Here is a 14,058-nt window from a genome sequence, read left to right as displayed (position 1 = left end):
TGGTATACAATGCTTTTCTGTTTTTGGAGAGTGTTATCTAAATTTAAGACTTGTGTTTATCTACGTTGATATATATTTAGTATCATTACTAGTGTAGTTTGAAGTCTTCTTATCCAGTTTACAATTGTTTTATTACGTCTGTTACTTATAGATCAGCTATCCAAAGGATTTGTGGAGATGTGTTCAATAACAATGCAAATGTGTTCAGTTTGTATGCATAAATATCATTTCCGCGTTATTACCGTCTTGATTCTTGTATATTTATTGCGTATATTCACGTTAGTCGGTGTAGGCTGTGCCATACTTTATTAATGAATTAGGACCTGGGAATACCTAACTTTCTCTGATGCTTGGAATTCAACATTTCCGTACGGATCTTCTGTTTTCTAAATCGGCACCTTTTTAACATTTTATTTTGGATGTATCTAATGAACATCTTTTATTACCGTGTCATCGTGTATCGCAGGAATAAAAATAACCTGTCGAGGGGTGTTTTCATTCGTGCGTAATTGAAGTTATTTCATGAATTCCATACTACGATCTCCTCGGCGAGCTGTGAGGTGCCCGCAACATGGCGATACGCGCATGGGCAGCTCTTTCCCAGTCAAACGCTACTGTGTAGGGCCTTGATCTCAGCAACCATCCATATATTGCAAATCGTGAGACCAAATAAATTAAAAAACGACAAAACTCTTCATATTTCATGTTAGATAAGGCCTTTTCTTATAAAATGATGTTTAATATGTTATTTCTTCTCATAACACATGTTTCAGTAACACACGTATTCATAGAATTCGCGCCAAACAACAGAACATAAACGCGAACCTAGAGGTGGAAAAGAGGAAAACTATTACCCCGCTTTTAATGCAAGAAAATTGGCTCTCCGTCCAGGCCTTGTAGTATCTAGTAGGCTTTGTAACAACACAACAATTTTCATGGTAAATGTGTGTTAAAATAGGTGTATCACTGCAGGTAGGCGTGACCAATCAATGACCAGCTGTTGACGGAGAGCGTTTGTTTGTTTTGAACGTGTTGTGCTGTGTATTGATATAGGGAATCGTGTGTGCTTTAGTTCTTCGTGTCGTCTGTATAATAGAAGAGTTAAACTAGCGAATTATCCTTGTTCAGAAGTATTATACATGGTTCAGACTTTAAAGATTGTTGGGATACTGACCCGAGCAATGCTTAAGGATTTAATAACTTAATAATGATACAATGACCGCTGTTGTTTACTAATCCTGTATCACAGAAAAAGTAAACAAACGAAGAGAGGTACTTTCGGCTTATTTCGGTGTTGGAGTCATTTGGTTACAGTCTTAGATATACGAATGCACACAGCCAGATTTTTTGTGTAGCTAATGTTTGTTACTGTGATTATGAAGACATTGCACACATTCTGGACAAGTTTTTGAGGTATTTAAACGGAATTTTTCTTTTGTACATTTGGCATTTCTCGTAAATATGGTGGAAAGTCAAGAATTCTGCTTAAGGTGGAGTAGTTATCAACAACAGTTAGGTGAAGCTTTGCGATCGTTGTTGGAGCGAGAATTGTTAGTGGATGTTACACTTGCTTGCGATGGACGGTCATTACGAGCACACAGAACCATACTTTCGGCTTGCTCCAACTACTTTCAGGTAAGTCATTTTGTCAGAATTCAATCAAATAACAATCATTTTGGATAGATTTTTTATATTCGAATGACATCCTTGTTTCGTTGATGACTTCTTATGCCTTTTGTGCGAAAGCGTCACACTTGAATAGAGAAAATAACAGGCGAAATAGGTAAAAAAAAAAAAAAAAAAAAAAAGGTTAATTGGTGCAAGTTAGTGGTGATCAATGTAGATGAACCGGCTGGCAGTTTGTTTTACATTTGCAAAATATTCTAATCTGTGATAAATATGTCGCTAAATGTTTAAGCAGCTATTTCAAGTCTTACCTGACCTTGTTTCATATCCTGTTATTAAAATAAAATATTTGCAAGCTGCTATCATTGTCATGGTTATTAACTGCTTAAGATAATTATATAGTAGGCCTAGTGTTCTTAATTCACTGTATATATTTATTTGCAAATTTTGACCTAACCTGTGTGCCAAATTGCAAACTTACAGTATCTGAAGTATTTTTATGAAACATAACCTAATAAAGGTTGGTAAAATTCCAGCCCTAGTGACAGGATATTTTTAATGTCATAAGTAAGTGGAAATCAACCCCTGAGTGGTCGCTATATTAGATTTTCTCTCACATTATTTTGTATTGTGAGTTTACTTCTCAGTGATAGCTAGAGTTTGTAACAGCACTTAGGCTTTTTTTTTTTTTTTCCTCTTGCTAGTTGAGTCTTACGGCGACGATGGGACAGGGAAGGGAAGGAAGCAGCCGTGGCCTTAATTAAGGTACAGCCCCAGCATTTGCCTGGTGTGAAAATGGGAAACCACAGAAAACCATCTTCAGGGCTGCCAACAATTGGGTTCGAACCTACTATCTCCCGAATACTGGATACTGGCCGCCCTTAAGCGACTGCAGCTATCAAGCTCGGTAAGCGCTTATTACCCAGCATTCTTCCCCGACTCATAATTTTTGAAGACTCATTTATGAGTTACTGCAAATGGAGAACTTTTTGCGTGGGACTTAAGTCAAATACTAACGCCTACAACGGGAGAAAGTTTTCAACACGACTTCATCATAACACCACCGCCACTGGTCGCGCAATGAGAGAACCTCTCACACAGGGCGCACTTACCCTTCATATGTGAATCGCCTTACTCACGACATTTAGGCCTATAAACTCAGCTAGCTAACTCAAATTTTAGAGAGAAGACCTATTATACTTTATTCTTGCATTTGTCTTGCGTTTGTCAAAAAGTTCTATATTAATAACAATGTTATTATTGGTTTTACGTCCCAATAACTACTTTTTACGGTTTTCGCAGATGCCGAGGTGCCGGAATTTTGTCCCACAGAAGTTCTTTTACATGCCAGTAAATCTACAGCTGATGTCCAGGAACCCACCATCCCGGCCCAAGAACTACATTTAACTTTATAATCTAATGAAATGAAATGACGTATGGCTTTTAGTGCCGGGAGTGTTCGCCAGATGCAGGTCTTTTGATTTTACTTCCGTAGGCGACCTGCGCGTCATGATAAGGATGAAATGATGATGAAGACGACAAATACACCCAGCTCCCGTGTCAGCGATATTAACCAATTATGGTTAAAATTCCCGATCCTGCCGGGAATCAAACCCGGGACCCCTGTGACCAAAGGCCAGCACGCTAACCATTTAGCTATGGAGCCGGACTTTATAACCTATTGAAGAGTATTACATGCCATTTTCATTTCTGAAGTAGCTACTTGCATTCCTATTGGCCAACGTAAAGTGGCACGTGATCTCATTCCCGTCAATAATGTTAATCATAATCTGTTACCAACCCCAGTACAATAAAAGCGCAAGGAAATGTAACATGAACTTTTATTGGAAGTGATCGAATCTTGTAATTCATCATTCCAAACACTAGACTGCATAGAATGCGCTACTTTGTGGCTCTAACCTAACTCTAACCCCTCCCTTTTGTTCGTTCCTATATCACAGGTCTTGTCCAGGTCCTATCCTAACGCCCACATGCAAGAACAACTCCTCAGCAATCGTGTAACAATAATCACCACCATCAGCTATGGAAGCACCACTCACTCATTAGTTCCTTAGTGCAGAGGTTGGCAGCACTGAGCACTGCTTGACAACATCCTTTCTGAGAAGGCCGTGAGCGTTTAAACAAACGACAGTCGTTCCGTGGGTGTGAAAATCTTGTCACTAGGGCTGGACTTCTAATTAAAGGTTTATTGGTACTTCGCACGCTCCCATTTTATTCACAAATATTTGCCGCTGTTACTCTACCACTTTTCGAGACAATGTGCTGTGTGTTTTTCTCTTGGTTAAAATCTACTCTCCACTCTCTTATGGTTGAGACTAGGCTAATACGTTGTCTTAATGAACCTTAAGATCGATTACTCCTATAATGTATTTTCTTTTATACACTCTTAAGCAGTTGAATTGGAGATACCTGGCTAGTAGCGTGTAGTACTTCTGCCGTGATGACGGCAGTGATGCAGCATGGCATGGACTCCACAAGACAGCGGAAGCATTGGGTAGCCATACCAATTCATGATTGCTGCACATCCTCCCATAATCCACAAAGATTGATCGGAGCAGAGTCCAGGGCATGCACATCTTTCTCGAGATCGGGGCTCCTTGGGGGCCAGGCGAGCATCTTCACATCCATGGAGTGCTTATCCAGCCAGTCAGCCACAATTTGGAAGGAATGGGCTGGAACATTGTCTTGCTGTAGGAATAGGTCATCTGCTGGGTGGCTGGAGGTGAACAAAAGGATGAAATGATCTCCCAGCAGTTTGCTGTAATGTTCGCCACTGAGGTGAATGGTGGTGGTGTTTTTTAATTTTTAAGAGGAAGTACAACTAGATAACCATTAACCGTGTTAGATGTACCAAGGGTCCCATTTCATCCCACGTGAACAATCCCCGTTTGAGGATACCAGCATTATTTGCCCTTCTGGCAAGAGGGATTCATTGCCTCATGTGGTTGACGATACACTCGTAACTAGCGATCAGCATACACCAACTCATCTGTCCAGGCAATCTTTTTTCGGTGCTTCGACTGTCCAGTGATGGTGTTCCTTTGCCCATATCAGTCATCATGCCTTGTGAGAGGGTGTTGAGCAGAGGTACCATTGTAGGATATTTCTTTCTGTACTCCATAGTGAGGAGATGGTTCTGGATCCTGCATTGAATTGACTAATGATCTGCTGTACTGTTGCCGGTCTGTCCGCTCTTATGATCCGAGCTAGCCAACAGCAAGCCTTGTCATCATCGCCTCGTTCACTATAGCAGTTGACCGTGGTGGTGGTTTTGTCCTAGTTCACATACTAACAATGTACTCTCGATATGGTTGCCCTTGGAAAGCCCACAACTTCATAGATGGAGTGGCCCATACATCTAACGCCGACAATCTGGCCGATGAAATGAGCTGAGGTCTATGGTCTTACCAATCCTGTAGTTAACTGTTGCTCGTACACCCTGTTCGAGGTCTTGACATCCTTGCTGTTATAAGCCACACACTCCTATTACATTCTCTGGGCCAAGCACAGTGCCATTTCCCCATTATGGCACCTATCTCTTATTCAGTTGCTCATGAGTGTACTTCTTGCATACTATTTCTATTTACTAAGCTTATTAGGGCGTCCAAATCCTTGTCGATGCCTTGTTGTTATTCGTGTTGTTCATCTGTCATCATTAATGTAGAAGCCTGCCTGGTGGGCATGATCGTTAACACTTCAAGTCTGAATAACTGCAAATGCAAGTCCCAGTGGTGAAAAAAAAAAATCACCATCAGAATGTTGGCCGGTAGGGTAGGAGATGTAGTATACAATTTCTAATCACTAGATTGCATACAAAAATCCTGGATTCATTCCAAACCTCTCTGTTGGTAACTAGCACTCCTACCAAGACGCATTGCTGGTGCATATAGTACTAGCACTCCTACCAAGATGCATAACTAGTGCATATAGTGGAGACCATTGCATAGGCTACTTGCAGCCGCAGGTAGTGCCAATGCACTTTGAGAGACTTGGTCTCTACTACAAAATTGACTAGGCAAGTTGGCTGTGCGGTTAGGGGCACGTAGTAGTGAGCTTGCATTGGGGAGATAGTGGGTTCGAACCCCACTGTTGGCAGCCCTGAAGATGGTTTTCCATGGTTTCCCATTTTCAAACCAGGTACAATAATAAAGGCCATAGCCATTTCCTTCCCATTCCTAGGCCTTTCCTGTCCTATCGTCACCGTAAGACTTATCTGTGTCGGTGTGATGTAGAGCAAATAGCTACCAAATTGATGCCTGCTAGGCCATCAAATGATAGAGGTCTTGATTCCCACTTGGAACCTGATATATTTGTCCCGAATGAGTGAATGCATAATTCCAATATAAATTAAATTATAAGTCTTCCAGTCAATTCATTCTTGGTTGTCAGTGTTTTGCCCCAGTGTGCCAATTTTTACCGCATTCACACTGCCTTTGTCTCCAGTTAGCCTATGCACTATCCCTGTGTCTTGGTAGATATGCTATATATCAACTGGCGAGCCCAAATTGGCCCACTGGGGTAAAATGCTGGCAACCAAAAATGAGTTAGGTGGAAAATTTTAAAGTTCATTTATATTGGAATTATGCATACACTAATTCGGGACAAATATTTCAGCTCCGTATGGAAATCAAGATCTATATCATAGGATATCTCATCCAAGGTAATTACGTGATTGAGTTGAGATGTAATGTCGTATGTGAGAAGACAGCAGGGTTTCTATAGTTGAGGACAAAACATGACGACCTCAGTTCCTAGAAGCGAGCTGGAAGCCAGCTGTAAATCCCACCCTGCACCCTGCTGAGTTAATGAGCTCTAAGTGATCCTTGTTTGTTTTGGAGAGGCTGCCAAACCACTTTCTTCCTCACTCTCTGTAGCATTTACCCTTTCTTCGTGTAGAGTGCAGTAGGCGATTTGGCATCTATGGCTGCAGCAGAGGTAGTAAATCCTATTAGTCACTAATAGACACCGAGCTGCCGCTGGGAAGTAGTGGTGTGAGGCGAGGTCGTTATGATTTGTCCCCAACTATACATGGAATGATTCTTAAAAAGTTATGTATATTCATTATCAGCTCCTCTGTATGTGTAGGTGGACTGTGTGTTCAGAATATTTTATTTATAAATGAGCATTAGCAGTATGGTAGTGAGAGATTTTTCTGACACAGCAAGATGCATAATTAAGAATAAGTGGACATGTTGGATGCAATTGTAAATTGACCTAACTGTTGGATTTACATCTGATGAACAGATAATGGCAGGTTTCCATAGAGGCTATGATCAGACTAAGCTGTTATATTAGCAGAAGTAGGGCCTACGCCTAAGTAACCAAATGAATAATGTAATAAAATATGAACATTTTTAAAATATTATTTGTGCCTACTGTTATGTTCTTAGGTAAGGTCTCATGGAAAGCATTTTGAGAAATCAAACATCAAGTGGTGGATTAAAGCATCTTCTTCTTCTCCTTCATGTGCCATGTCCTCGCAGAACGTTGGCGATCAGTAGCATGATCAGTTGTTTGTTCATGGCTCTTATACAATCAATGCCCAAGAGGATTTTTGCAGTTATTTATCCTTGAGGGGTCGCATCCGATTGTTTCAACCATTTCTGTTTATTTTGATCAATTATTCCGCAAACAATGTTTATTATACTTCCTACCCCTCAGTACCTTTCAATTGACTCGTCCACACTTCTGTCACACCACTGTTATCCCTCTCCACTCCTTCAGTGAGTGACAAGCTGGCTATCCGGTCGTTTCGTTTGCACGCGACTCCTCACGTTACCTGTCTCCATTCAATTCAACCTTTTTTTTTTTCTTCTTTTCTGTTCCCATAAAATTCTCGGTTCAAAATGGATTTAATATGACGTTTTTAAACTTGAATATGCGACTCATGGCGTAGACTTATTTGTAATGCGGAAAGTGCACTGTTAGTAGGATGCTAAATAGTTTATTAAGCCACCTATTCAGTACATTAGATTTATAAACATTTAGGAATTTATCTTTATTTCCATATGAGACATGTTTCGCCCTTCATTGAAGGCAACATCAGTCATAGTACTACCGCAAGGCACAAAATTTAATTGTAAATGCTAGGATATAATATTGACATTATTATTATTATTATTATTATTATTATTATTATTATTATTATTATTATTATTATTATTATTATTATTATTATTTATTTATTTATTTAATACAAATCAGGTACCTGATCTATGCCTTGAGGTAGTACTATGACTGATGATGCCTTCAATGAAGGGCGAAACATGTCTCATATGGAAATAAAGATAAATTCCTAAATGTTTAAAAATTCTAATGTATTGAATAGGTGACTTAAACTATTTAGCATCCTACGTATAGTATCTTCAATACGGATCAATAATGATATTTATCACTTGCAAGTGCACTCTTATCATTCATTGTTGAGTAGAGGGAGAAGGAGCATTGTCTAGATGTGTGTTAAATGAAATTAAACATCATTTTAAAAGTATTTTCCACAAACAGAACTTTAATTCTTATTTAAAATTTCATCAGCAAAAGGCAATCTCATGATTATAATTATGTTAAAAAGTGTTCGTCAGTGTTTAAATAGTATTATCTTATATTATTGTAACAATAAATAGCGTACTAAGTAAGCGTTGTGTTTGGTGTTTTATTGATTTCCGGTCGAAACGACTGTACGCGACTCTTGACGTTACACTTGGCACACGACCCCTCGCGGGTTAAGAACAATGGAGGTTCAACTGAATACTAGGTCATTGTTGTGATATGTTTATTGTTTACCATAGTTTATTCTAACTAAAATACATAAGTGCCTTTATATCAGTTTCCACATAGGTATAGGATATATATATATTTTTCAAGTATAAGTGATAAACATAAAATGAGAATGTATTTTGTATGCTTTGATTGTACAGGAAAAAATGCATGCATTAACTTACTAAATATGTAAATAAACTGTTTTCCCCCACACAAAACCACATGCCTTGATACTAATTTCCACCACTGTATTAGCACCAAGATCTTACTATCCAGTGTCTCTACTTACTGTAGAGGTCTTTGCCTTGTTAGATGATCTGAAGTTTGTGGTTTGGCATGGTTGAGGGCACATTTGCATGTGTACTGACCCTTAAGCTCTTTGCAATCTTTGGTGGTGTCCGGCTCCATGGCCAAATGGTTAGCCTGCTGGCCTTTGGTCAGAGGGGTCCCGGGTTCGATTCCCGGCAGGGTCAGGAATTTTAACCATAATTGGTTAATTCCCCTGGCACGCAGACTGGGTGTATGTGTTGTCATCATCATCATCATTTCATCCTCATCATGACGCGCAGGTCGCCTACGGGCGAGCCGAAGTCCTCGGACACATCCCGGCACTAAAAGCCATACGCCATTTCATGGTGGTGGTGATTATTGAAAAGAAATACAACTGGGCAACCATTCTCTATATTGATTCATATTTTTCATAACATCCGCTAGTGAAGTGGATCCATGACATAGCTACATCATGTGATGCTGGCACCTGAATCACTTTTGCATGGCTTCTTAGCCACAAGCGGATTGCAGACAATGAACTGACAGATCAAACTGCGAAAGAATCAGTACTTTTACCACCTAGACCAATGGATATTCCTGCTGGGGATATCTCTTCTAAGTTATGCCGAACCATCTTGGCATCCTGGGAACTGGAGTGGCTAGCAGAACAGTTAAGAAGACAACTGCAATGTAACCTTCAAAGAGAGATGCCATAGTTTTGTGCAGGTTGAGGATAGATCATGGAAAATTTACGCTTTCATACTTCCTGAAGATGGAAGACCCCCCCCCCCCACTGTGTTCGTGCAGTGCTGGATTCTCTGTGGCACACTTCCTCACTGAGCGCCTTGATCTCTATGGCCTAAGATGGAACTTTGCCCTGCAGGCAACAATTTATGAACTTCATTGTATGGATCTTATCGACCTTTACTCAACTTTGATTGAGAGAGTTTCCCCCTACATATACATAGGACTAACACATTATATACATATGCTAATTTAGGATATCTTTCGACTCGTTATAAGACATCTTCAGCAAAATATCTAAAATTGACACAGACAGCTAAAACATGTACAGAACACTTTGAAAGTCATTAAAAAAACATGTATGTTAATGGTATTTTGCTTATTCTTAATGTTTATGATGCCATCTTCATCTTCTGATTTGAAGTTAAAAGTTCTTATGTCCTTGACGCTGTTGAAGGTAGAATGATGAAATGTTTGTCCTATATTTGTTAAAGACCTCTTAATATATAACTGATGTTTTTTTTAAAATTTAATTCTAAAGTGATTCTCTTTATTGGTTGTTACTGTAGTTGAAGTTTGGTATTTGGTGGTGTCTTATCTGTTAATATGATCTTATTTTGTTAAGGAGTCTCAAAAGTGAAAATGTTTTAATTTACTGTGAAGAAAACCTTGCTAATGTGATGTGAAAATATTAAAAAGATATATATTAAATATTTGACCTCCCCACTGGCCCCTTTAGTTCTTGTCTCGTACGTGTAGCTGCTGACTGACTGCTCGCATTGAGCAGCTGACTGGTTGAAAGCATGAGAAGGGGAATGGAGGGAGTGGTAGGCGGAGCTTGTACTTTGTGGGAAGTTCGTATATCTTATAGTGTCTTTTTTAGTTATGTGTTTACATGGATATATTTTTAGGGTTTCATCTTAAAATATGTTTGTTTTCTGTGATTTCATCAATATTGAAATTAGAATTTTGTTTTTGGTCTATTTTTATGTAAATTACCTACTGTAACTCTAAAATATTCATTAGGTTACCTTTTTATATTGTACCGGGAACGGCGGTACAGAACTAAGTCCCCGCATTTAAAACTTAAACTTCGCGCTATGCGCCGGCTCAGCAGTAGAGGACAGCCAGGGACAGCGAGCAATCTGTGTGTGTGTGACATAGAGCGAGTTGACGTCACAGCCTGCCTCCCCGTGACACAGAGAGAGCCTACGTCAGCATGGAATGTTCAAAAGGTTCTTCAGATAATAACTTTTCTCCCAGCAATACAGTAATTGGGTAAAATCAAGATCATCATCATGTAGCTCCATATTTTATCTCCATTCCTACAAGGTTTGGTAAAAATCCAGCAAGAGACAACAAAGTTGTTGAGCGAAATGTCAAGACAGATTTTGGCTTGGTTCATGTATAAATTGAGAGCTGCTTCCCTAAGCAGAACAGTGTGTGGGTCAGAGTATGTGTGGAGTTCATGTGGCGAGCAGCGGGCGAGAACACGGATCCTCTATGCCACCGTCGAACCCGTCGGTCGGCTCATGGGGACCACGCCACTACGCGAGTGATAGTGTCATTTCACCGAGTTCAAGACTTAAACTCCACAGTACTGAGTTCAGACTTGTAAAAATTTCAATGCTACGCGAGTAATAGTCTCATTTCGCCAAGTTCAAGGCTTAAACTCCACAGTACTGAGTTCAGACTTGTAAAAATTTCAACGCTACGCAAGTGATGGTCTCATTCCGCTGAGTTCAAGACTTAAACTCCACATTCAAACTTATAAATATTTCAGCGAGTTGCAAGTGATAGTCTTATTTTGCCCCAGTCTCAGAATTAAACTTTATAAAATTGTGTGTGGACTTGTAAATTTCTCGTGATTCACCAGTGATAGAATCTAGCCTCGGTTAAGATTGATTTAAACTAGTCGGATCTATTCGGACAGATGTTTCAAATTTACATTTATTACAAGTGTTCATAACCCATGATTGATGAAACAATCCAAACAGTGATAAATTGTGAACGATATTCGCCTTGCCAACTAATTGAAATATTTTGCAAATTTTGTGTATCAGATTTAGAACTCTTCAGGCTGTGACAAGGGATGAATTAATGAATTAATTTCAATCTATGACTGTGTCATCGGACTTATAGAAATCGTGGGATCGTGGGATACCTTGTGCATTCAGAGTAGACATTGGACTGTGATTAGTTTCAATCCATGTACTACGCATTTGATCTGTGCAGACATTGAACTGTGAGTTAATGATAGACTGTGAAATGCTTATTTGAACTTGCATTAGCTATAGACAATGAGCCATGTGTTAATGACTGACTATGGATATTTATTTCGGCCGTGCATTCATGGTAGACATTGAACTGTGTTAAGAGGTGAAACACGTAATTGAACCGTGCACTCGTGGTAGACATTGAACTGTGCTAAGAAGTGAATTACATATTCGAACTTTGCATTCATGGTAGACATTAGACTGTGTTTAAGGTGTACATTTACCGCAAAATTAAACTGTTTATACATGACTAGCAATGAACTGTGTATTTAAATTGTGGGTTTTCAATAGAGAGTATTTTTTTCTTGTGATCAAACCACGGACTGTGGAAGAGTGAAACCCATTTCATTTAATTTCAAATTAATGAACCAAATCGGTTTACAAATGAAACATTTTCTTTTTCAAGTGATTGAGTTAAAATTGCACGTAACCCTAAACAAATATTTCATGTGTGATAATTTCAAACTGTTTCAAATATCACATTTTCTTTAGTCAATTTTATTGACATTTGATTACGTTACACTACGAGTGATTCTTTTGTTCAACATTCAAACCTATTATTCAAGAAACTCTTTCCTTGTCCCAGGTGCTAATGTGTACAGTCATAAGTCATTCTCCGTGCAACCAAATCTCAATGCTGCTCACATTACGACGTGAAGTCCCGGGTCAACCAGACAGCTTCCAGAATGACTATCGCCTAATAGAACCTTTGGCAATCTTGAAAAATCGGTGGAATATTTTTCCTAGCTTTCCACTAATATATGAACTGAGGTCAGACCACACTACATATTACTGTGTTGTTACCTTGTTCATGCGCTATCGTCAACCAACGGCAGAAATAATGTGACGCACATTGGTGCCAGACATTTTGTATTCTTTCTCCCCAACCTGCTCCCTTGTAAATAATATGTATTATAAGCTTGTAATTAATAGAATAATGTAAATATTACTGTGTGGTTGCCCTGTCAAACTGTGATTGTCAACCAAGGCAGTAATTATTGTTCTGAACATTGGTGCCAGACCCTTTATACTCTTTCACTCCAAACTGCTCCCATGTAAATATATATATAAACTTTATAATTTCCTAAGATTTTCTAATAGAGCAGCGTCAGTTATTCTTCGGACCACCACTGCTGGACACTTCTAAAATACCCTATGGCTTTACGCTTTGGTGCCGACTATTGTGTCTATAAATAAGTTAACATAACCCATTTGAGCTCCATTATTGATGAATGTTTTCTCAATGAACACTGTTTCTTAGTGAAATTTGGTGATAGTTACCAGCATTTCTGATAATAAAGCGTCAGTACTTCATGTGGACCACTGCTGCTGGACACTGTCAAGTGCCCTATGGTCTCGCCTATTGGTGCAAGTCACTTGCTTTCCCTTAAACTGCCCCATGTTAATGTTGTCATCCTTTGTAGGACGTACCCTAGCAACCTGACGCTGTTGTCCTTCACAACTGATAGTTTGCAGCCAACGGCGATATATTGTTATCTATATCATCACTGAACATTGTTTTTCTCTTGACTTTCCCACTGTGATATGTCAACTTTGTATCTTAGTATTTGCATTTTAATTACAAAGCAGGTACCTGATTTATGCCTTAAGGTGATACTATGACTGATGATGCCCTCAAGGAAGGGCAAAACATGTCTCATATGGAAATAATAATAAATTCCTAAATGTTTAAAATTTCTGGTGTATTGAATAGGTGACATAGTAAAAATATTTTTAGCATCCTACATATAGTATCTTCAATACGGATCAATAATGACATTTATCACTTGGAACGTATTGGCGACGATCGGAAGTTTTCAGATTTAGTTTCATCTGACCAAAGCACCATTTTTTCATTGTTCAGCGGTCGAGTTAGCATGCATTTTGGCCCTTGTAGCCTTTTCTGCTTGTGTACAGTTTTCAACAGTGGTTTCCGTGCTGCTACATGACCAAATAATCCCGCCTCAAGCAGACGATTTTTCAATGTTGTCAGAGACACAGGTTGTTCTCTTGTTTTATTTATCTCTGAGCAAATATCTACTGCTGTACACTTTCTGCCACGCTTGCTGAGGATTAAAATACGGTTATCTTCAATTTTAGAAGTCTTCCGTGGACGTCCACTGTGTGGTCGATCCTTATGACTACCCGTTTCCTCTCTGCGTTTCACTGCTCAGCAAATGCTGCACTCTAAAATTTTAAATTTTTCTGAAATTTTTTGGTTCGACCACCCAATTTTTTTATAAGCACAAGCCTTGGCTCAGTTTTCTTGGGTTATATTAAACTTCTTCCCCATATTCGATTGTTTGATGTGTGTTTGTTACCGTAGTTATGCCCATATAACAACAGTGTAGAAAATAAACAA

At 39.1% G+C, this 14,058-nt stretch overlaps 1 protein-coding gene across 3 annotated transcripts in view; it reads left to right on the top strand.

Moving 5' to 3' along the window:
* The first annotated feature begins 972 nt into the window (after positions 1-972).
* The window catches only part of LOC136866139 (protein abrupt), a 251,341-nt gene continuing 238,255 nt past the window's right edge, over positions 973-14,058 (top strand). For all 3 annotated transcript variants that reach the window (XR_011017910.1, XM_068226626.1, XM_067142840.2), the window contains exon 1: positions 973-1,635. Coding sequence is in view for 2 of the 3 variants with exons in the window: in XM_068226626.1 (XP_068082727.1) it covers positions 1,462-1,635 (174 nt within the window). In the remaining variant the exon portion in view is untranslated. The remainder of the gene's footprint in view (positions 1,636-14,058) is intronic.

This window comes from Anabrus simplex, chromosome 3 (genome assembly GCF_040414725.1).
Source record: "Anabrus simplex isolate iqAnaSimp1 chromosome 3, ASM4041472v1, whole genome shotgun sequence".
Taxonomy (NCBI): Eukaryota; Metazoa; Arthropoda; class Insecta; order Orthoptera; family Tettigoniidae; genus Anabrus; species Anabrus simplex.
Note: the sequence above shows the minus strand (reverse complement) of the source record. Positions and strands in the feature narration are given on the sequence as shown.